The 22,426-nt window shown below is 35.4% G+C and overlaps 1 protein-coding gene across 6 annotated transcripts in view; it reads left to right on the top strand.

The window, feature by feature from the left end:
* Positions 1–22,426, top strand: part of STS (steroid sulfatase) — a 108,401-nt gene that overhangs the window by 58,639 nt on the left and 27,336 nt on the right. For 5 of the 6 annotated variants that reach the window (XM_039383387.1, XM_027750786.2, XM_039383389.1 and 2 more), the window contains 3 exons: positions 8,697–8,834; positions 17,834–17,993; positions 20,700–20,821. In XM_039383387.1, the coding sequence (XP_039239321.1) occupies positions 8,697–8,834; positions 17,834–17,993; positions 20,700–20,821 (420 nt within the window). The remainder of the gene's footprint in view (positions 1–8,696; positions 8,835–17,833; positions 17,994–20,699; positions 20,822–22,426) is intronic. The other variant, XM_039383391.1, reaches the window with a different exon arrangement.

Genomic DNA, 22,426 nt, shown 5'->3' with positions numbered 1-22,426 from the left:
CCAGAAAAAGTCAGATTGTTTTTAACTTGTAGACATCTGCTGTGCTACTGAATACTACTCTGAGACTTCAACAAAAACTTTTTCTTGAATAGGCTGGGAATATTTTTTCAAGAGCACTTAGATGAATTAAGGTATTGAAGTCCCATTTCACAAGATAGTGAGTAATCTTTTGAGCTAGTAATCTGTGATCAATGAGGATGACCTGAAAAATTATTTGTCTTTCCTTTAGAAAGGATCCTCTGGAGTTTAAATCACTGTATATACTGTCATATTTAACACATATACATATACCAGGAAAAAAAGCTGAATCAAAGATTTGTGGCCCTCAATTTATTTGTTCACTTTTTCTAAGTTCAGAATGTCATCTAGAGAGAACAGAGTGAAGTCTACATTCATTAATGGAAAACTCCCTTGAGGGCAATTTTCACAGTCAGATTTGCTTTTTTGGTTGGTATTAACAGTGTCTGTACAGAGATTCATTCACAGGTAGTGTGGTTTGGATATGGTGATTTCTCAGTAGGCTTTGAGTGTCTGGTAGCACTTGGGCACAAAAGCCACTGAGTTCCCCAGAAGCAATTAGAGAAGTAGGTGAATTAACAAGTGTTCATGGTGATGGTCCTGTCAAGGGGAAAAAAAGATGTCTTCCATATTGGGGTTGAGTTAATGCACAGCTACTTTCATGTTAGATTAGATTAACACAATTAAAATCAGAAAACCCAACAATGAAAATTATTAAAATTTCATGAGGAAAATTAATTTGATGTTGATAAAACTCCTCTTAGTATATGTTTTATAGCAAATGTTTAACATCTGCTTCCAAATTCAGCAAAGTTTGGCTGTTAAAAGACAATAAATGCTTATGCTCTGCTGTCAGCCATTTTTTCACAGTTTGAATTTTATTTAACAAAAGTTATAAAAATGAAACAAACAACTGAAAAATACTTTGAAGTTTTCAGAAAATAGCAGAGGATTAAAATGTAGGGTTAAATTATTTGCCCTGCTTTGAATTTTTCATAATCTTCATACTTTAATCTGGCAAAATATTGTCATTAGGCATTTGAGTCTAGGACCATAGACACATTCAGTTTAAAACTTGTCTGACATTAGTGAATGTTTAAATCTTTGAAGACATAGAGAAGAATTTCTTTTATCACTCCACATTTATTCAATCAGTCACCATCAGCATATATTGGAAGGATCAAATAGCTGAAGCCTTAACTTCCCCTGACAGTCTAATTCAAAAGTGAATAGCATCCATCAGTTGTCATTACAGTTTGCCTAAGTCCCACCTAAAGAAATCCCTTTCATGATTTGGAAGAAAACATGGGAGACCTCAAAGTGGGAAATGAGACAGTGTCTTTTGAATTATGCATCTTAGTTGTATGTGTGAAAAGGCATCTTAGATGTGTGCAGAATGAAGATGCAAATTTACCCAAAAAGTTATTACAGTTGCCATGCAAAATGCAAATGCAAGGGACCTTCCTAAAATTGCATCACCATTTCTCATATTTTAGCATTTTAAGCAGGCTAAAAATTAAGATTTACATTAGAAATACATAGCCTTATGTTCAACAGATGTAGGGTCTAAAACTGAATTTCAAGCCACGCATTTATTAGCTAATTTTAATACTAATAAGGAAATCACCACCAAATAGTTATACTTTTTGACCTGTAGTAATCCATCATTAGTGTTATAGTACTGATGTAAATATGAAACCTTTTCCATCCTGCATTGTCTGTATTGCTGCTAAACTTACAGGTCTTCAGACATCTTAACTCTGTGCTTTATTATCTACATATATTTATGCATATTTAAAGTATCATTCCAACTTTCACACTTAAAAATAATTTGAACCCTATATGAATAAGAAAATAAGAGATTTGGTACTCATCTCCAGGAAAAAACTTACCTTATGCATAAGTCAAAATTTAGTTGATTTATTCATAGTTGCTAAACTGTGCATACCTAATCTGCCGTGCACTATGCTGAAAACTTATCCTGAGGGTCTGAAAGACACATTATACTTATAAAACTGTATAAACAGTCACAAATCAATTACAAGTTTACAGTTATATGTCAGTCCAAATCAAAACAAAACACAAGTTCACACTGATAGCTTAGCTGACTCTACACCAAAGTTGCTTTGTTTTTTGTTTAAAAGATGCCCTTCTCTGAGTGCTTGCACTCAGATTTACTTTTCCCACTTTGAGTCTAGGTGAATCCAACAGAAAAGGGTTTGATGTTCTACAGACTGTCTGGACCTAACAACTACTGATCTGAATGGCAGTGGTAGGTAGCTAAATCCTCAGGCAATTGCCTCACTTGACTTCATTGTGGAAAGAATTCAGAATTTTGGAGGCCAAATTCTTAGTATAGGTGATCTGCATATGGAAATTCTTAATTTGCTTTGTTGACCTTAAAAAGTGTTTATAGTAACTATGTTAGATGTAGATGTGTACACTGTATGTATCTACCCTGTATGTATGTACCCTCTATGTATCTACAGTGTGCACAGGTGGAGTTGGATTATTCTTGCACCAGAGTTTCTGTGGCAGATTCATCAATTCTTCCATGTTTTAAACTGCCAACACAGGCAGGTCTGAACTTTCTTCTAAGCTGGAGAGAGACTGTCAGCACACCAGCAGAGACAGGAAACTCACTTCAGACCAGCTCTACTGTGGTTCTGTACAGTGAATGTCCATCAATAGTGCCAGTGCTTTAGTTGCATTCCTAGAGTTTGTCTTTGAGTTTAGTTTACTTTGAAAGGAATCCAGGTCACAAAATCCAAGAAGGTTTTGCTATGGAAACATAAATATATTAACCATCCATGATTGGATTTACTGTAAATATGCACTCCTGTTACCAATTAAAGCACTAATGTAGATATGTTTTTTTCAGAACCAGATGCCACTTGTTTGGCAGAATGTCCTGTTGACACTGAGTATCCCACTAGCCTATCATAGTAGGTACTTTGCACATTTGGGGCTCCAGCTTTGTACTTTTGGAGAAGACTTCATTGTATGGATTGTTTCCATAGTGTAACTTTAAAAATAGGAGTGCAGTAGAACTGATTCAGCTTTGCACTGTATCTACACTCTACTTCCTTCAGGAATTACCTTTTATAATTAGTTATGCATTTATTTTCTGTTCTAGTCAAAGAATTGCACTAACTAGTATTCACTCTCACTTTTGTGGTTCACATGCTGATGTCATCCTTATGAGAATCACTTGTCTTCTTAGGTGGATGTGTTCTGTTGACTGGCTGGATAATGTGCCATAGCATCATCCTAATACTTTGTCTCAGAATTTCCACTTTACAATGGTTGTGTTCTACCTCTGAATGTTAAACGAAGTTGCATGCAGAGTTTATGTACTGTTCACCATATGTGCAGCCGCTTCTTGTGTTGCTGTCAATGGTTTTATTATTTTCCATCTTTACCTCAAGTGTTGTTCTCAGTGACTAGGTCTAGAAGTGATAATTACTTGCCCACTGCAGAGACAAACTGATTTACATATTTATCAAGGGAAAACTGGATGGCTCTGAGCAAACCACAGGAACATTTGCATATTTATAACCCGGAATGTGCAAAAGCTAAAATTAAGACGGGGATGTCTTGGTCTTAGTTACTAAACTTGTTTTCATACAAAGGTTTTAGTCAGCGGATTTTGTAATCAGATTAGTGCGTTAGAGTGAAGTATCCTTTTTTTATCACAGAAAATCAACATAGAGATTAAAATGATTGTTAGCTTGTGAATAATGGTATGCAGAAGTTGCAATGTTAAGTTTTTATAAGGTGAAAATCTTAAACTGAAGAGACAGTTAACTGTGCCATTACCTTAAACTGCTGTAGCAGGAAGGGGCTCCCAAGAGCTTTACTATGTGGTGGGTATATAGTTGAATGGCATCAATATATTTTCTGGGAGAAATGGGGGTTTCCAGATTGTTAGGCATGTAGCATTAACTTGTAGGAGTTTATGCATTTATTTCAAAGGCTTGCCACTCACAGAGGTGAACCCCTAGAGCTGACTACAAGTTACTTGTGATTCTGGTTAATGATGCTGTTTGAAACCAAATATGAGCAGCAGTAGCAAATTCTGAACAGGAAATAAAAAGAATAAAATCCCAATTACAACCAAACTGCCTATTCTAGGCAGTGATGTGATGGCTGATCTATTGGACTCTTTGTCCAATAGTTGTTTCAAGCTTGCTGTAAGTTTCTAGATATGAGAGACACATGAAAGTCTGCTGGAGTGGGAAAAGAATGTTACATTTACAGGAATTTTGTTTATTGTCAGCTTTCTTTTCCTGAGGCAGATCCTTAACCATCCTTCTGAATCTAGTTTTTTCTTTGAATCTGGAAAACTGCTTTAAAGCTTTCCTTACAAGTAGAGAGACTATTTTGTTCTTTTGCTTAGGTTACACAGAGGTATTCTGTTTTCTGTAGCTTTTTATTCATAGTTTCAGCAATACTCTAAATTATTTCAAATCAGTACAAATAACATATTTTCCTATTGATTTGAAATGACAGCAGACTAATTTATGAATAAAGTGCAATTGTTCCTATTCCTACTTGACTGAACCTTTGAACAATTTTCCAAATCACTAACATGTTTGTAAATACATTATTTTTTTTCAATGTTTGTTGCTTGTTTTCAAATGAATAGTCATTTTCTATAAACCTTATCTCTTCATGTAGATAAGTACAGTAGGAGCTTTACATAATTCAAAACTCAGAAATTATATTCAGCATTAGAGAAGCTGGTTCAGCTACTATTCAGGCTGTGCTACAGAAGTTGAATAGTGGCATGGCACTGTGTTTCCTTCCAAAGAATTGAGTCAATTGCTCTTCTCACTTTCACATGACTACCAATCCACTGAAACTGGCATTTTCACATTCCAAATGAAATAATTCTTTATAATTTACAAAGCTTGAAGCAAGAATGGAGAGCTGAATATAGAGAGCAGTCTTCAGTATACTGTGGAGGGAGTATACTGAGGTATACTGTTCAAATTTTTGAACACTGATGTACTAATTAAAACAGGTAACATCTTAACAGTGTCCTTAACTTAAAAAAAGTATAAAAGAAATGAAAATGTCCAATGATCTAATACCTTTGTCTGCTACAATGGTAGTCACATACATTGTGATATATATTGCTAAAATGATTATAGTAGGAGGAACTTGATCTGAAATTCTAGTTGCTAAATGGCTTCAGAAATTATGCAGCTCCTTCAGCTAGATTGATTTTGATATTCAGAAATGTTGTCTTTCCAAATATGTTCTGTTTAAATCGGAAAAAATGTAAATGGTACCATCCACAGAGATCAATGCAGCTGTTAATTCTTTAGAACGTGGCTTTCGAGTGAGCTTTTGCAATCAAAACTCTTTCCATTTTTATTGATAATTTCCCACTCTGGGGATAGCAAGGTATTGTTGCTTGAACAAAGCTATGGTTTTCCTGATGTTTTGACTTATCTATCCCAGAGTTTCATATCCTGTATAAACTCTTTACATGCAAAAATGCTATTAAAATTTGTATTGCTCTCTGCAACCAGCAATAGAACTTCAGCCAGCTGAAGCCCCATTCCCGTAATTCAAGAGCACGTGACATGTAACATACTTCCCATCATATTTTATGGGTGAAGCAATACAGTTTTACCATCATCTCTTACGCAGACATCATTTATCTGTTCACCACATTCATTAAAGTGTGTTGCTCATGTAGTTGCATGTCTAGCACTTTGGGTACAATTCATCTTACTGTCCTTGATGTCTAATATGAAGGCATTTACTTTCGAGTTAGTTGCCTATCTTTTTAATTTTAGTCAACAGGTATAAAAGGTCTTTTTACAGTTCACCTCTTCCAAAGGCAGATAAAATAGTTAACTGCCATTGCCTGGGAATGTTTATACATCGATTGTAACTTAATTCTAAAGTCTCTAAAATATACAGAAGTAGTGAGAGTGGATGAGTTAGACTTAAAAAGAAATTAAATTTTTATGAGAAAATGGTAAAGGTTGTGTTTTTCCTTCATGGTAGTATTTGCTTTCAAAATTCATGTAATATTGCAAATAAAAGGTATCTCTTCATAGAGATCCACAAGGCATTATTTTCATTTTTCTGTTCTAGTTACCATTTAGAAATACTACAAAATGAATGTATTGCTTAAGTGAACAGTAGTAACCTCATTCAAATGCACTTAAATGTGACTTATCTCCTGGCAGCACATACTTTGCTCTTTATTTATATTTTTCATTCTAGAAGGTGTCAGTGTTCAAGATCAAAATAGAAATGGAAATTTTGCTTCATTTCTGCGAGTGCATTGTGATTGCCATTCTCTGACAATAATGTTATTTGAATTACCACTATTAGTCCACCTGTACTGAAAAATGTAGTTGCTCTAAAATAAATTGTCATTTTAGCATTCATTAATTAACCCTAATGTAGCCAATCCTCTTTGGTTTAAAAATCCATTTTAAGGAAATGGAGGTTTTACCACTGAGTTCAACAAGTTTTAGATGAGAATCTCTATACATTTTATTGAGGTGTATTTTTTCTAAAATGGGAAACATTTGAGTGTCAGAATGTTTTTTTTCCAGGCAAGGTCAAGCTACTCGACTCTATTACAAAAACTAAATAAAAATATCATCGTAATGTCTTACATATTTAATATTAATTTTTAAATTTTAGGTTAATTGTCTGTGATAGCAAGACATTTTTCATTGCTTCTTATTTTTCCCCAAATTAATTAGGGAATCAAAATGGCCATTATTGAATGATTACTGATGTCTCTGATCACCAGAGATCATTTAATTTGATATGCTGAGTGCAATTCTAATTTTATTTTAATTTTGTTTAATATCGATGAATTTGAAAGTTCAGTTTCATAAAGCAAAATGGCGTACATAAATGCTGTGTGCGTCATTGTACATATATTTCTTTGCACAATGCTATTTATTATTATTGTCATAATATCATGAAGTCATAGATTGATATAGGTTGGAAGGGAACTCTGGAGGTCATGTGGCTGAATACCTACACATAATGTCCTAATTTATCTTTATACTCTGCTTTTTTATCATCATTGCCACCTTTCCAAGGGATATTGTAGTTACTTAGCAAGTACCTTCTCCAAAGAATCTCAGAAGCAAATGGGAAATTGCCTCTCTCTTTTCTGGCACTAAGTCCACCTTATGCAGCAAGATGGATCTGCGTGATTTTTCCTCAACCCACCAACTTTAAAATGTCAGCCTTTGTAACAGATTTTCTTCATCTCTGTTGGGAAATTTCAACTCCCACGAGGCTTCAAAATTTACATAAACAAATTCTCCTACTCTTATATTTCTTCTTTGCTTCTAGTTTACATACAAGATGAATAGGTATTTAACTGCTGGCGTTCCTTTATTCATGATCCAGTCATCTGAGCTGATGAGAAATGAAGACAGTCAACCGTTTTAACAAGGCAGTTTTAGAATGCTACAACATTAAAAGTCAACTAGAAATAGTAGCAATAAGAAACTAACTACTCCTTATCCAGAAAAAGAACATAGCAACTGAAATGATGATCTGAAAATAATTTAAAAGTCCTTATCTCATCTTCTTTGACATAATAATTGGGCATTAGATGAGGAATTAATTCTTAGTGGACAGTTGAACAAATCAAAATTAACATTCAAATTGGACCATTTTTGAATGTTTAAGTAAAAAGGTTAAAGATAAAATGTTCTGAGATCCCTAAAGGACAAGGTTAGAGCCCATTGGCAGGCTGATGTGAAGAATTATATTCTTAAGTTTTGGTCATTTTCCAGGACCAATAATTTTAGATTCCTAATCAGTATAAAATTCACTGGAGCAAGTTACAAGTAGCGGCTTCACTCTCATTCATAAACACCCTTTAAGGAACTCAGTCCGAATGGGTTTCAATGTAATTTGTGTACACTGCAAGACTCTCCACAGTGCCAAGGTAGTGTGAGGAGCCTTTTGTGAAAATGAAACATGAGCCCATGTTGCCTTACAGTTACAAAACGTATCCATGTGGATACTTCTTTTAAATACATGCACCTGTGTGTGTTTATTACCTAACACATTTTGAGTTTAGTTGATGTCTTCTTATGTGATGAGATATTAAGGACTAATTAATAGGTTTGATAATGAAACCATGTGGCCTCCAAAGGCACTACATACATTCTCTTCCTTTTTTTTTTTTTTCAGAATGTCTTAACACTCACAATGAGATTTCTGCCATGCTGCCTCTATAGTTGCTAGGCAGCAAGGCTTTACCCCCAAACTGTGAGCTCTATTCTGCATGCTGAAACACTTTCAGATATCCTCAGCAGCTTGAATCTTCTTGCTGAGGGACTTCCTTGATTGAGACCAACTGCTTCCAAAGGTCACAGGCTCTCTGTGGATCAGCCCTTTTCTCTGATGTGCACAAATCTTCTAATTTTGTACTTCAAGAAACCCTGCAGCAATCGAACCATGGTCCTGATTGCAAAATGCCTTGAGGAGTTGTCTCCTACTGTATGCTGCATGGTGCCAATTGCTATGTATAATAGAGTTTATGTGGAAAGTGGTCTCAAAAAGGCATAAGGAAAAAATATTTATGTGTGCCAAGACTAATGAAAAAGCCACTCAAAGATACTAAAGCTGTCCCTTTTTTTTCCTTTGTATTTATTTATTGTCTTTTTCCCTAGGACAAGTTCTGGATGTGCTGGTAAAACATAATCTGAGTGACAAAACTCTTGTATACTTTACATCTGACCAAGGGGCTCATGTTGAAGAAATTTCTAGTGCTGGAGAAGTCCATGGAGGATACAATGGCATATATAAAGGTGAACATTCTCTGATTATTCTTGAAAAATGCAGGGAGAAAAGCTATCATCTCCTTGGGTTTGCACCAAAACTGTAATGTACTTTGTGGACAAGGTCAAATCTTCAATCTTACTGAAATACAGGAAGAATGCTTGTTTTCATTCTTTTTAATAAAATTCAGTGAGTATTCCTGTTGTTTTTTTTTACCAGAGATTAAGTTCTTTTCATTCTTTCACTGGGTAGTGGCTGTGTAATTTGTTTTCAACTCATATTTCAGGGGACAAGATCAAAGAAATCCATCAATTTTTGGAAAGTCATTTACCAAACTTAAAACTTTTAGTTGTAGAGAGAAAGAAGTAAATTGCCCTTAGGTATGATTTTTTTTTCTATATAGTATCACAGAACTAAAAGATCTCATAGTATTTGAGTTTGGAGGGCATCTCCCAGTGTCTGCAGTCCTAGCCCCTGCAGAGCAGGGTCAGCTAAAGCAGGTTGCTCAGGACTATATCCAGTCAAGTTATGAAAATCTCCAGTGATGAAGACTTCACAGCCTCTCTGGGCAACTTTCTCCAGTGTTTAATCACACCCACCATAAAAAAAAATCTTTTTCTTATGTTTAGATGAAGCTTTCTGTGCTTTAGTTTGTGCCCATTGCTTCTTGTCCTGTCAAGGGGCCCCACAAAAAAGGGTCTGGCTCTGTGCTCTTTATTCATGTAAATCCATACAGCTGGATAAGCATTCTCCAGGCTGAACATCTCTCTCAGTCTCTCCTCATATGTCAAATGCTCCAGCTGGATAATCATTGTCGTGGCCTTCTTTTGAACTCACGCCAGTATGTCCACGTCTCCTGTACTGGGGAGTTCTTCACTTGAACCCAGTGCTCCAGGTATGTCTCACCAGTGCTGAGCAGAGAATAAGACTTGCTGGAAACATTCTTCCTAATGCAGCTCAGAATGATTTTGGCCTTCCTTGCCAGAAGGCACAATGCTGGCTGATGTTCCACTAGTTGTTCACTAGGACCCTCAGGCCCTTCTCTGCAGAGCTATTTTCTGGCAAGTCATCCCCCAGACTTTGTTGGTGCTAGAGGTTACTGCTGTGCAGATGCAGGGCTTGGTATTTCCTTTACTGAACTTCATGAGGTTCCATTTGGCCCATTTCTCCAAGCCTCTAAAGGTCCTTCTGGATGGTAGCTTCCCAGTTTTATATCATCTACAAAACTTCAGAAGGGAAAAAATATAGGCACACAAAGTAAGCAATAACAATACAATGAGGTTTTCAAGTGAGAAGACTCCACAGTTTTTAGTCAATAGATATCTGAGAAATGACCCTTATATTTTAAGAGAATTGCCAAGGAAATGCTACAGCAGCAAAACAAGCAATGCCAAAGTCACGAGGTCTGTCTATCAGATGGGTCCCCTTGGGCTAACACCAGAGTGAAATGTACCTTGAACGTTAGCACACAGGCCTTACATAGTGATTTAAGTAATTAAGGAACCATATGGTTACATATCTGTAGCTGTAGGCACAGCCTGAGGTGTTTTAGAAGCTCTAAAAAATATTTGCCTTCTCGAGTGCCAGACATAAGATACAGGATAAATGGTGAGGAGGGAAAAAAAATACAAATACACTAGGGAATATGCCTTGCTGAGGAACTTTGATTGAATGAAGTCTTTTCTCTCAAGCCTTGCAAAATTTTGTGTTCATACTTACAGAACAAAGAAAAACTTGAAATAGGTCTTACCTGGATTCATGAAAAAATCTGATTGATGGGTTTACTTGGGTAATAATGGGACTTCTTTTTTTTTTTTTTTTTATGAATTGTGTGGAGTGGCTAAGGGAGCTGGGGTTGTTTAGCCTGGAGAGGAGGAGGCTCAGGAGAGACCTCATCACTCTGTACAACTATGTGAAACAAGGTTGAGGCCAGGTGGGTATCTGCCTCTTCTCCCAGGCAATGAGCAACAGGACACGAGGATACAGTCTCAAGCTGTGCCAGTGAAGTTTTAGGTTGGACATTAGGAAGAAGTTCTTCACAGAAGGAGTGGTTGAGCATTGGAATGGGCTGCCCAGGAAGGTGGTAGCTGTTTAAGAAAAGGTTGGATGTGGCGCTTAGTGCCATGGTCTAGTTGATAAGGTGGTGTTAAGTCATAGTTTAGACTTGATGATCTCAGAGGTCTTTTCCAACGTGGTTGATTCTGTCATTCTGTGATTCTGTTTACTGTGCTGTGCTAGCAATGTAATATACAATGGGTTAGAAAATAATCACAGTGTAAGAAACAAAATCATTATTTGATGAGAGACATTCATATAAAATAAAAAGAAATTAAAAGACCCATGCAATCAGTTGAATATCCTTCTATCATTTAAAAATACAATTAATTCTGCTTTATCTTCCACTCCCTCCATCTCCATATCCGTCCTTAGTTTAAGAGGTATATTATGCATAATTTTCAAAAGGGCTGAAGTGGAAATGATCAATAAATTGCATAATTAGCAATTTTCATACATAGGAATTTATTAATATTAAAAGTCATGTGTGATGAAAAGTGTTAGAGGTGTGTAAATCTCTGGCAGAGTTAATGAGACCAGACCTGTGAAGTCCCAAGTCTCAGGCACTGATATAGCAGTGTGCCTAAAAAAGCAAAAGGACCATCTTTATGCTGCTTGTGCTCATGTGTGCGCACACTAGGAATTTGCTTCATCGGATGAGTAGTTTAAAAAACTGGGAGACATATATGACCTTTCTCCCTGTTTCTGCCAGTCAATCTCCACTACTTATCTTTTTGTATATGAGTGCTGTATAAATGTGAATATGAATCAAGCCACTTAACCCTCTTGTCAGAGCTGGAGCGGTACACTCAGCAATAATTGGTTCTGCCCTAGAATCAAAAGCTCTCAACAGATCTCCACAATTCTAACTCAGTAATTTATCTTGATATCCAGCCAAATAAGCACCAATGATAAAATTTAAGAGGTGTTTGGAGACTTAGGCCAGTGCTACAAGACTGGATGCAAAAAGGGGAAATTGCTATTTGAAGGCTTTATTGCCCTGGATTCTGACTATGGAACAGTCTCTATAAATTTGGATAGCCCTTGAAATTGAAAACCAGAGCTAACCAGTGTTTAAGCAGTTGCTGCCATACACAGTCTGGTTTATCTCTGCAGTATCTTTTTTCAGAAGACATTATATAGTAATATTGAAGTGATGGATGAAAATCTCTTTCCAGTGGCCTTTTTCTGACATTTAGTTATCAGGATCAGAATCTATGTAGTAAATAAGAAAATCCCTAAGAAGATCTTCTAATCCTAGATAGTATGACCTTGGTTAAAGATGTGAATCCTGACAACTGAGATTCCACAAAAGTTTTTAGAATTAGTTATATAATTTTTCATCATATGGAAATGAAATTCTACTCTGAGTCTTTTTAAATTCTGAGTATAGCCTATATCACTTGTCAATGAGAACACAGTGCTTTCATTTACTATTTTGAAATAGGACAGTTGTAAATTTCATTTCATTTCAACTCTCTGATATAGGATAAAGGAGGGAAAAGGTTTTATATTTTCCCTGGTTTACCTTTGTTCTAAATACTTCTTTGGTGCCTCCTTGCCTTTAATACCTCATTCAGAAGATAATTGTCTCTTCTGTCTCTCTTATCGATCTTAATTGATGACTTTTTCCTTATCCCTAATTTCTTGTTATTTTCCTCTGTGAATTATTTCTAATTGTGCAATGTATTTTTTAAAAAGACTTTACAGGTCAAAACCTTTTGGTTTTTTCCATTAAGTGTCAACTTGTCCATATACTTAACTTCTTAATATTATCCATTTCATCCTATTGACTTTGTATCTTACTGATTACAGATATGCATAAAGCCTTAGTTTTTGTATGGGTTCTTTTTCATAAGTATGCAATGAAAGTTATAGCCTGAATAACTGAGACCATAGACTCTAGTTCAGTTATTTTTTTCTCCAATGTTCATTGTGCTGCAAATATTTTTACAGAATTTGAAGTTGCATCGTTTCCTGTTCATCCAACTTGGTGTGAAGGGCATTATCTTTTCTTCTGAATTTGATCAACCTCTGATACTTTGTGTCATGTGGATTTTTCAATTCCATGGCTCAATTCTCTTTCAAAACTGAAGGAAATATATTAAAATAGTAAGGAGCTTAACACAGAGTAGCATCAAGGTACCTTACTATTGACTTGCTTTTGCAAAGGGTCATAGGCTGTTTGTTTAATCTTTTTGTTTCCTGCCTGTTAGATTTTGATTCATGACAACCTTTTGTCTCCTAACCCATGATTAATGTTCCAGTAATTTTTCCTGAAGGTCCTTGTCAAAGATCTTTAAAAGGTTTAAATCTAGATGCAGCTTCTAAAGCAAAAAATAGTGGCTATTTTAATAAGAATTTCTTCCCAACAACTCAAGGTCTTTTTACTTGAACTCATGAAGTACTCCTGGATGCATATGTGATAATACATTAATATTAATATTTTTAGATTGAAATATGGACACTATTATGTGTAACCAAAGTATCTTCTTAAAACTTTCTGTGTAATTTTTTCAGTGGGTTTTTTTCAGTTCTGTGACATTTCTCTGTTGAAAGGGATGGAACACTGAGGTATTGGTTTTGTATATGATTGCCAGGATACCTGCACTGACTTCTCCTTAGGTGTTTTTCACTAATTGTCCCATTGAAGCATGCTCATTTGAGCTAGTCACCATAGCTTTCCTTTAGGAACAGAAATAAGGTTAGTTTTTCAAAATACTTCAGATCTCTACTTTGGAATAAGGTGAATAGAATAAATAAATTAACAGAATTTTTTCTCCATGGAAAAAACAACCAGTGTAAGATGACTGGCTTAAAGGATGGCACTATATTCTTCTGTGGTACCCTGAGAATTTAAATCTAAATATTTTGTGGTAATTTTTGTTTAGTTTCTTAATGAGTAATTTCTTGAACTGGCTTCAGTGTATATAATCTATAGCAGTAAACAGTAAAGACAATAAAAACTTTTCTCCACACCTTTTCTCGTTATACTATTTCACTGGTACATATGCAGACAGTAGAAGTTCTCCCTCATTGTCACTTGTTGATGTCTATCCCACTCTGTTATGTACAGGATTGCTGTGGAGTCTCCTTGCATCTCTTACCGTCGGCTTCTTTTGGATACATGTATTTTTCCTGTACCTCAGACTTGTGCATTAGAAACATTGTCTGTCTTTGTACTTCTGAAGCACTTAGTGCAATGCATACAGGCCCTAGGCTACTGTTGTGCCACCAGAGTAGGTCGTGAGTTCTGCTGCTAGTGGAAGTGGAGTCCAGCACTGATAGTGGCAAACTATTTGAACAACATTCATTGTAAGTGCTTTGTGCCTTAGAAATAGATATTATCATCATTATTTGTTAATATCCATGAAAAATAATGATGAGTGTTTCCTAAGGACTTAAACCCTGATTTTTTTAATCTACTGCAGATCTGTGAGACCTAAACAACAACTGGAGGAATCAATTATCCAATTGATTATCCATTCAAATTTATTATTTTAGTTTAAGTTTATACACTCAGTGACAAGTTAGTTCAGCAGATTTTCTTGAAGCTATTAGTAAACTTTTCCTGTAAGCCACAGAGAAATCAAGATGACCACTACTTTGGCCCCAAGGACCACGCTACAGCATATTTAGGGATATTTATTGAAGTTTCACTTTTGACTTGAATGAAAGCAGAAGTTTACCTTTTTTTTTCAAATGTACTGTATTTTTATATTCTCTCTAAAGTGGTCAAGATTTTTAAATGATCAACCCATCTTGTAATTTTGACTGAAACAAAAAGTATCCTGAGAGATCATTTCCTTTGATTGGAAGAAAGGTCGGATGAGGAGATGTCCAAATGAATCATGTCTATTCCATTCACCTGTACAAGAACAGCTTGAAAATTAGCAAAACCAGTACATGAAACAAGTTAAAAATCAGTAAAATAAAGAGTGAACTTGCCATTGAAAATAAATTGTTTTTTGATCGTTTTGTAAACTAAACAATAGATTGTTGATATTTGTAGCATAAAGTATATTACATATGGGTAGAATAATTAATTTATTTGTATTTCTGTATTATTCAAGATAATAAATTGGATTTAGAAGCTTTTTTTAATAAGAATATATGAAGGAAGGAAAGGGTAGTATGATTATAATCCACATGATCTAAGAAAGGTATTTAAAATAGTTTTTATCATTCATGTTAATAGCAATTTACCACAGAGTTCCCCTTTATATATCATCCTTTGTAAAAACTCTATTCCCAGAGTTAGATAATAGCAGTCAATTTAAACCAGAGGGAGAAAAAGAAAAGATGTATTCTTTTAGCTAAGATTTAAAATGAGGATATAATGGAAATTTGATATCATGTTGTGGATGACTGCAGAGAGTTATGTATTTTGCCTGCTCCTGTGGATTTTTCAGGAGAGGTAAACATAGGCTATTGTTCAATATAACACTGAAAGCTGCAACCACTCAGAAAGCATAGATAGCTAAGCATGAAGATGCAGCTTGGTGTATCTTATGCTTTAAAAAAAAACTTTTATAAGAATTTAAGAGAACAAAAATAATATATAGCTAGGCTGCCTAGAGTTTGCAAGGCATATAGACTACTAGGTTGCTGTCTTTTCTCCATTTCAGTGTTGTCAAGTCCAAGCAAAATACAAAACTAGTGAGTCAGATCCTTAATATTAAGAGATATTTTTTTTTAAATAATGATATTTTGTGGATTTTTTAATTGCCCTTCTCATATTTTAGCTATTTGGATGTTTGCTTCATGTTTCAAGCATCAGAAGTAAAAATTTTATTTTTTTTTTTTAAGAAAAAAGAATGCAGAGAAGAATGCAAGTTTAACAGCTAGATTTTTAAAAATTATATATGTCAAGCTATTTGTAATCACATAATGGCATTAAGCAACTCTAGTGATGTCGCTGAACACTATTGTAGTAAAAATGAATACCATGTAAGCATAGATAATAGAAGACAGTCTTCTGCAGAGACTTGTACTTCCTGCCCTGGTTCCCTGCTATTCCCAATCTCCAGAGCTATAAAAAAATTATGCTCCAATTTGCCTTTTGAAAGGAAAACAGCAGTCACTTCTTCATAGACGTAAGTGAAGGTATAGCTCTACTGTGGAGTCAATTTTGCTTTTTGTATCTTACAGTGGAGAGTCGGAGTTTGCAGAGTTCCTTTGTGCTTGGGTAATGTGCAACTTTTCTGACCTTTTCTGTAGTGATTCAAGAAAATTGCACTGTCAACCTAAGAGCTGTGGAAGTGACACAATATCTAGGTTTTAAGAATTCCAGCATGTGGGAATCAGGTTCACCCCTTATCTTGAAATTTTTCTGTCTTCAGATTACACAGGAGATAACAGTGTAATGAGAATTTACTTAAGCAATCCAATCTAGCTAACACTGTTACTGGGTTCTGTACACAGAAATAAAAGGAACCTCACACTTAAAGCTACCTACAGTATAGGTCAACTCTTGGAGTTTTCTGTCTGTTGATACTGTTCAGCCAAAAAGGTGCTGTGATGTGTACACAGAACTAGGATCTGGCTCATGAACCAAATTATCTCCCTGGCATAGCTGTTCACAGAAAGTATGTTAATTTGAAGATATCTGTAATTTTATGTCCTTGTGCTTTTCTTGAATTCTTATTTGGATTTAACTACTCCCACTCAACAGGATTTTCTATGCACCATAGCTCAGTCTTGACCTTTTCCTGCTAGCTAACACCTAATCCCACCAAACTTTGAAAAACCTAATGATTGTTGTACAGGAATAATCTTTTCTACAGAAGATGTACACAGTCTATTGAGACCTACTCTGACCTTGACCTAACAAAATTAACAACTAAGCAGCATACTGTTGGGTGAACACTTCCTTTTGCTAGGCAACAGGTGTTCTACACCTCCCCAGATAACAACTTTATGAACTTAAATTTACATATTTGTTTTGAAAAATCATATTTTTTACAAGAATGTAAACAAAAATAGTACATGCATCTCATTCTTGAGTTTTAGAATAGGTAGCCAAACACTTTATCATGTGAATGGAATCAGATTTGACTCACTGACAGGAGTAAACTTTTAACAGTGCTCTAGAAGACAGGTAGTCCTGTTGAGATCTGATCCTGGCACTGTTTTCCAAAAACAGCTTAAGGAAATATTGTTGCTTGACATAATGCTGGATATTAGAAAGTCTGAGTTTTCTGATTGCAGACTAGATGTGTCTCTGACTATTCAATATTATGAATTCTGATAAAGCCCATGAAAAATGTAAGCAGAAATTTGATATAACAAGGACTCATGAGCTAATACTCTTTCAGCCACAAGAATATGTATATATATAGGTAAATATCTCTGCAAAAGAAAATTTTCTATCTTGAAGTTACTATTTACCTTTACGAACAGTGAAAAACCTGTAGAAAACCAGGTGGATTCTGAAACCACTATCGCTGAAATAGAAAAGATCATCAAGGACTCAGTAAAATAGATAACATATACATATAGCAAGGCCTGAGCTTGGCACCAAAGGTATAGACATCTATGAGGTGTTTTGGAGGTTAAAGAGGCTGAGGAAACAGAACTCTTGAAGTTCTTTGTTGTAATTCTTTTTTTCTTTTTTTTTAATTTGAAAAAGGGAGATACATGAATAAAGTGGGTTATGGGACACACTATCTAGACCAAATTCTATATGTAGATTCCTGTAAAGTGCCTTTTAATCTCCTGCAATTGTTTACGTTTTTGTAAACTAAATACGTTTATTTAGTTTATTTATACTAAATACTAATACATATTAGTAAATTTACTGTGATAAAGTACTACTCTAGGTGGAAAATCTAGCAAAGTAAAAATAAGATAAATACATTTAATGGAAAGATTCTAGCTAAGCAGAATGTTTAATGTTTGGAAATTGAATCTTGTGGAGGGAGCATTATCTAAGAAGAAGTTGATTTCTCAGCAAACAAAACTAATTTTACAGGTGGAAAATCAACAAACTGGGAAGGAGGTATTCGTGTGCCAGGTCTTCTCCATTGGCCTGGAGTGATACAGGCTGGTGCCTATATTGATGAGCCAACAAGTAACATGGATATATTTCCTACCGTAGTCAAACTTGCGGAGGCACAGTTACCCTCTGACAGGTATGCTCTGTAGTCATCTCTGGTTTAGAGAAAGTGTCATGAGTGTTTTATACATTCTGGTGATGTCTATTAAGATAGAGGTGAAAATGTAAGTAAGAAACTGGGTTTTATCCTTACAATAGTATGTTGTCTCTTTTCATATTGACATACTGATATATTTTACAGAAACGTTGTATGTAAATACAGCTTAACTTGCAGAACAAGCACCAAGCACCAAAAAGATAAGAGAAACCATCAGAGCAACATACTGTCAAATCAAACCTGGAAATATTTACCAAAAGCAAAAATGAATGTATCAAAACAGTTGTGTTCTGCATGAGTGAATGTGGTAGAAAAAGGAACTGCAATTGTAAATTACTTTAAACTTCATGGCCAACTAGGCTTCTCTCACAAGTGTTTGGGTTTTTTTGTTTGCTTGTTTTTTGGGGTTTTTTTTCCCATTTTTTTTTTGGGGGGGGGAGTTGTTGATTGGTGGTTGGTTTTTGTTTTTGTTTTTGTTGTTGTTTGTTTGTTTGTTTTTGTTGTTCTCATTGTTGTTGTTTGGACTTTTTTTCCCCTGTGCCGAGTTAGTGAAAATAATCCCTTACAGAGTTTTGCAGCCTGATAAGAAAACTCACTGGGTTTCTGAAATTCATAAGATACCTTACTGACACTGCTACATCTCCAGGCTTTGTCTGGTTTGGGAGATACCCAATCTCAGCAGCAGTACCTGCACTTAAGTGTTGTTGCCCTCCAAATCCAGTAAGCAGAGAAACCTGCTGATAAACATATCCTTCAACATCTACAACACACAAACAGCACAAAGCATTGAGAATCCACATGGGAAAGCCCAGTGCTGAGCAGAGTCATTCTGCTAATGATGATTCATTGAGTGCTTGAAGGAAATGGCAGGGTAGGACAAGTGTAAGACATGAAAAATTAGTCAGATTGGTCCTGAGAAATGCCCTACAAGTGGTAACTGTCAAACCTCAGCTGTTCAGATTGGTCCTTATATGGCAGATACTATGCAGTTTGTTTTCATATTGCTTGAGTGGAGACTAAGTACTGATGTTTTCTCTGATCTCTTTGATAGAAATCCCAATATACTTGTGTAACTTCCACTTGTAGGTTGCTCCACTCTGATTCTTCTGTAAGATTTCTTCTGTAGACTGGATGCTGTAAGTACTGCTTCATGTTAGGTCATGGACTATCTTGAAGCATTTTCCATCCAGCAGCTGAATTCCTATTACTCCACTGAATTCCTCCTTAGAAGTAAGAAAAATTAATACAATTGGGATTCAGTCACTGTGAGGGAGCAGGTTAAAAGAAAAGGAGGAGGTGCTCCTAGTTAAAGAAGAGAAATTATTCATCAGAAAGAGTCTTATATATTCCTCTGAAACCAGCAGCTCTAGGAATGCAAGAGTATTGGTGACATATTAGTGGAGATGCCCTTTTCCCTATCAACAGGCTCTAAAACAGAAAGTGTACAATATACATGCGTCTGTCCTGCTCTTAGTTTGTTAACGAGGAAGCCTGCAGGGGCAAGACAAGAGTCTGTCACTCAGGCAAGAAAACATGACAAATTGAAAGTGGGACAGACTCTAATTCAACAGACCCCCACAGTCAAGGATGTACCCAGAAGGCAGAGTTATCAGATAACATAGCTTTAGGAGTTCCAGGATGTTTTCTTGGCTACCATTTGAGAAAAGTGCTACTCATAATGGCTCTGTTGCATACAGTTGCTGCCATGAATTTAATCATCATATGTAGCTTATGGCTTAAAAAAGTGAAGTTAGTACCTGTCTTGTTACACTAACATGAAAAATGTTTCATGGTAATGAAAATTAACATAGACATTTTTAAACTTTTTATAAGTTTCAAAAAGTTTTTATGAGACATTGCTCAAAATGCTTAAGAAAGAATTACTTGCTGATATGTATATCAGCAAAAACTAATTTCCTATAAAACTTATTGTAAAATTTGTAATTCATACCAGGTCAAAAAGGCAGATTGTGATTTCTCCTCTTCCAGCTGATTTGAGCAATACAAAGGCTTAATTTATGGAAACATTTAAAAGCCTTACTTATTTTATAAGTCAATTTTTATGTAAATTGACTGACTCCTTCAGCGCATGATCAGAATTGTCCAGAAGCATTTAGAGGATTTATATACATATCTATATATACCAATGAGTGTGTACGTCTGTCTGTCTGTCTGTAGTTGATAAATATGTATTTAAACATAGTTGATTTTCAAATTTGAAACAACTACTTCTGTCTTAAATTCAGGCATGCATAATATGCTGGACAGAATTCTCACCATTACTTCTGGGGATGCTAACAGAGCCCAGCATATATTTCTCTAGTTTAGTTTTAGGATTACTTTGGCCAGGCTACTCCCAAACGCTTGAGCAGGTACACGTGAAGGACTGTGTTGTAGCAATTTATTCACATATATCTGGTCACTTTCTCATTTAAAAAAAAAAACAAAAAAACAAAACAGAGTTGAGAAAACAACCATTCATAATGAAAAAATGTACAATTAATGTTTACTTAAGTAATGTAAAAATCAAAGGAAAGAGCACATGAAGGTTTTTCTTTGACTTGACCAGATGGAGGTGGCCATTCAGATTTTGGTTTCTTTTACTAGCAGATGTGCAGAGTTATAGTACTTTCTCAGTGAAGTGAGGTTTGGATTCTTCTGATTTTGAAATGCTTTCCTATTCAGAATTATTGATGGACATGATCTGCTGCCCTTACTTCAAGGAAAAGTTACTCGATCTAAGCATGAATTTCTCTTCCATTACTGTAATGCATATTTAAATGCAGTGCGTTGGCATCCAGGAAACAGTAAGTAAACTTACCTGTTCACATTTTAAATATTTAATATTATTTTTATTGCCGCTTGAAAAGAATCAAGAGGAAGCCTTGGGCTATAGTAACAAAAAATTGTTTAAAATATCTAGGCTTTTTCCTTCTCTTTCACTTTTCTCTTTGCTACAATGTACCTATTCACCATTTCACTGTTTGACATTAGTTTGTTGCTATACATTAATGTTACATATCATTGCAACACTGAGATCTGTGGTATCAGAAAATTTCCTTTTTCAAAACCTTCCTGAGAGAGTCTGTGTTACAGAATGAAGTAGTCAAGGTTAATTCTTACACTGTCCTAAAAATATACAGGTAATGGAATGGCTTGCTGAATAACAGCACAAGTATGATGTCAGTCTGGCTGTTTTTATTATTCAGATAGCAAAGTATAGAAGAATCACTGAGTCAAAGTCATAATTATCCAATAAATGAATATAGTATTATAAGGTCCTTTTTCATCTTTTTTATGAATGACATAATTTTATTTTGTAGGCCAAGGAAAAAAGCATTTCGCACTGTTTTGCTCCTTTTTCACTTACAGCTCACTGTTTCTAGTAGCACCTTCCACATTAACCAAAGCTTATTTCCTTTTCTATAAAAATCTCTGTGCTGAATGAAGTTAAACACACATTTGTCCCATCTCAGTTGACACTCAAAGTGACGACTTGTGTTACAGCTTCAAAATGATGATCCAAGACAAGCTTTGGCATCAGGTTTTTTTTATTTAAGTACTTTGGGAAAGGATTTGTTTAATAGTTAATGTGCAAACTTAAAGTGAGTTGGAAACGTTGTCTTCTTGGTCATCTGTGGGCTGACTTTCTACCTGTCTTGGACTTAAAACTAGGAAAAGGGAAAATATTACATGTCACGTTTATTTACCAGTACTTTGCCTATATGTCTTGCATTTGATAAATAATCATAAGGCAGAACCGAGCAATCAGATCTAGTACTCTTTTGTGTATGATGTTGGATAAAATTATTCTGAGTCATTATGAGAGAAGTAGACAGAGCTTTTGGCAGGCAGAGAGGCATTTTTTGTCAAACATACACCTTTGCAAGATGACCTATCCCTTGTCTGAGGAAAGGGTCAGCTTTATTATTCACTGAAGGGGAATGTGGTGGGAAATGAGTGGGAGTAACAATGGGGGACTAGTCTATTGTATTTATCTGATGAGTAACAGTGTAGATTGTTATTCTTCCTTTCACCAAGGCATTCAAAGGACAAAGCCCACTCAGAACCTGGCAATAACATTTTCTTAACATTGGGCTGATGTTTGTAGAAGGTTGTTATGGCTTAATTCCAGATGGCAACTAAGCCCCACACAGCCACTCTAACCTGGTGACATGGGGGAGAGAATTGGAAGGGTAGAAGTGAGAAGACTTGTGGGTTGAGATAAAGTTTAATAGGTAAAGCAAAAGCAACACATGTCAGCAAAGCAAAACAAGGAGTTCATTCACTATTTCCCATTGGCAGGCAGATGTTCAGCCATCTCCGGAAAAACTGGGCTCAATCACACATATTGGTGACTTATGGAAAGTGGAAAACAAATGCCATCACTCTGAATGTCTCCCTCTTCCTTC

This window comes from Pipra filicauda, unplaced genomic scaffold (genome assembly GCF_003945595.2).
Source record: "Pipra filicauda isolate LSUMZ 115617 unplaced genomic scaffold, ASM394559v2 scaffold308_size869403_pilon, whole genome shotgun sequence".
NCBI lineage: Eukaryota > Metazoa > Chordata > Aves > Passeriformes > Pipridae > Pipra > Pipra filicauda.
The sequence above is the reverse complement of the archived record's forward strand: the minus strand, read 5'-3'. Positions and strand labels throughout refer to the sequence as shown.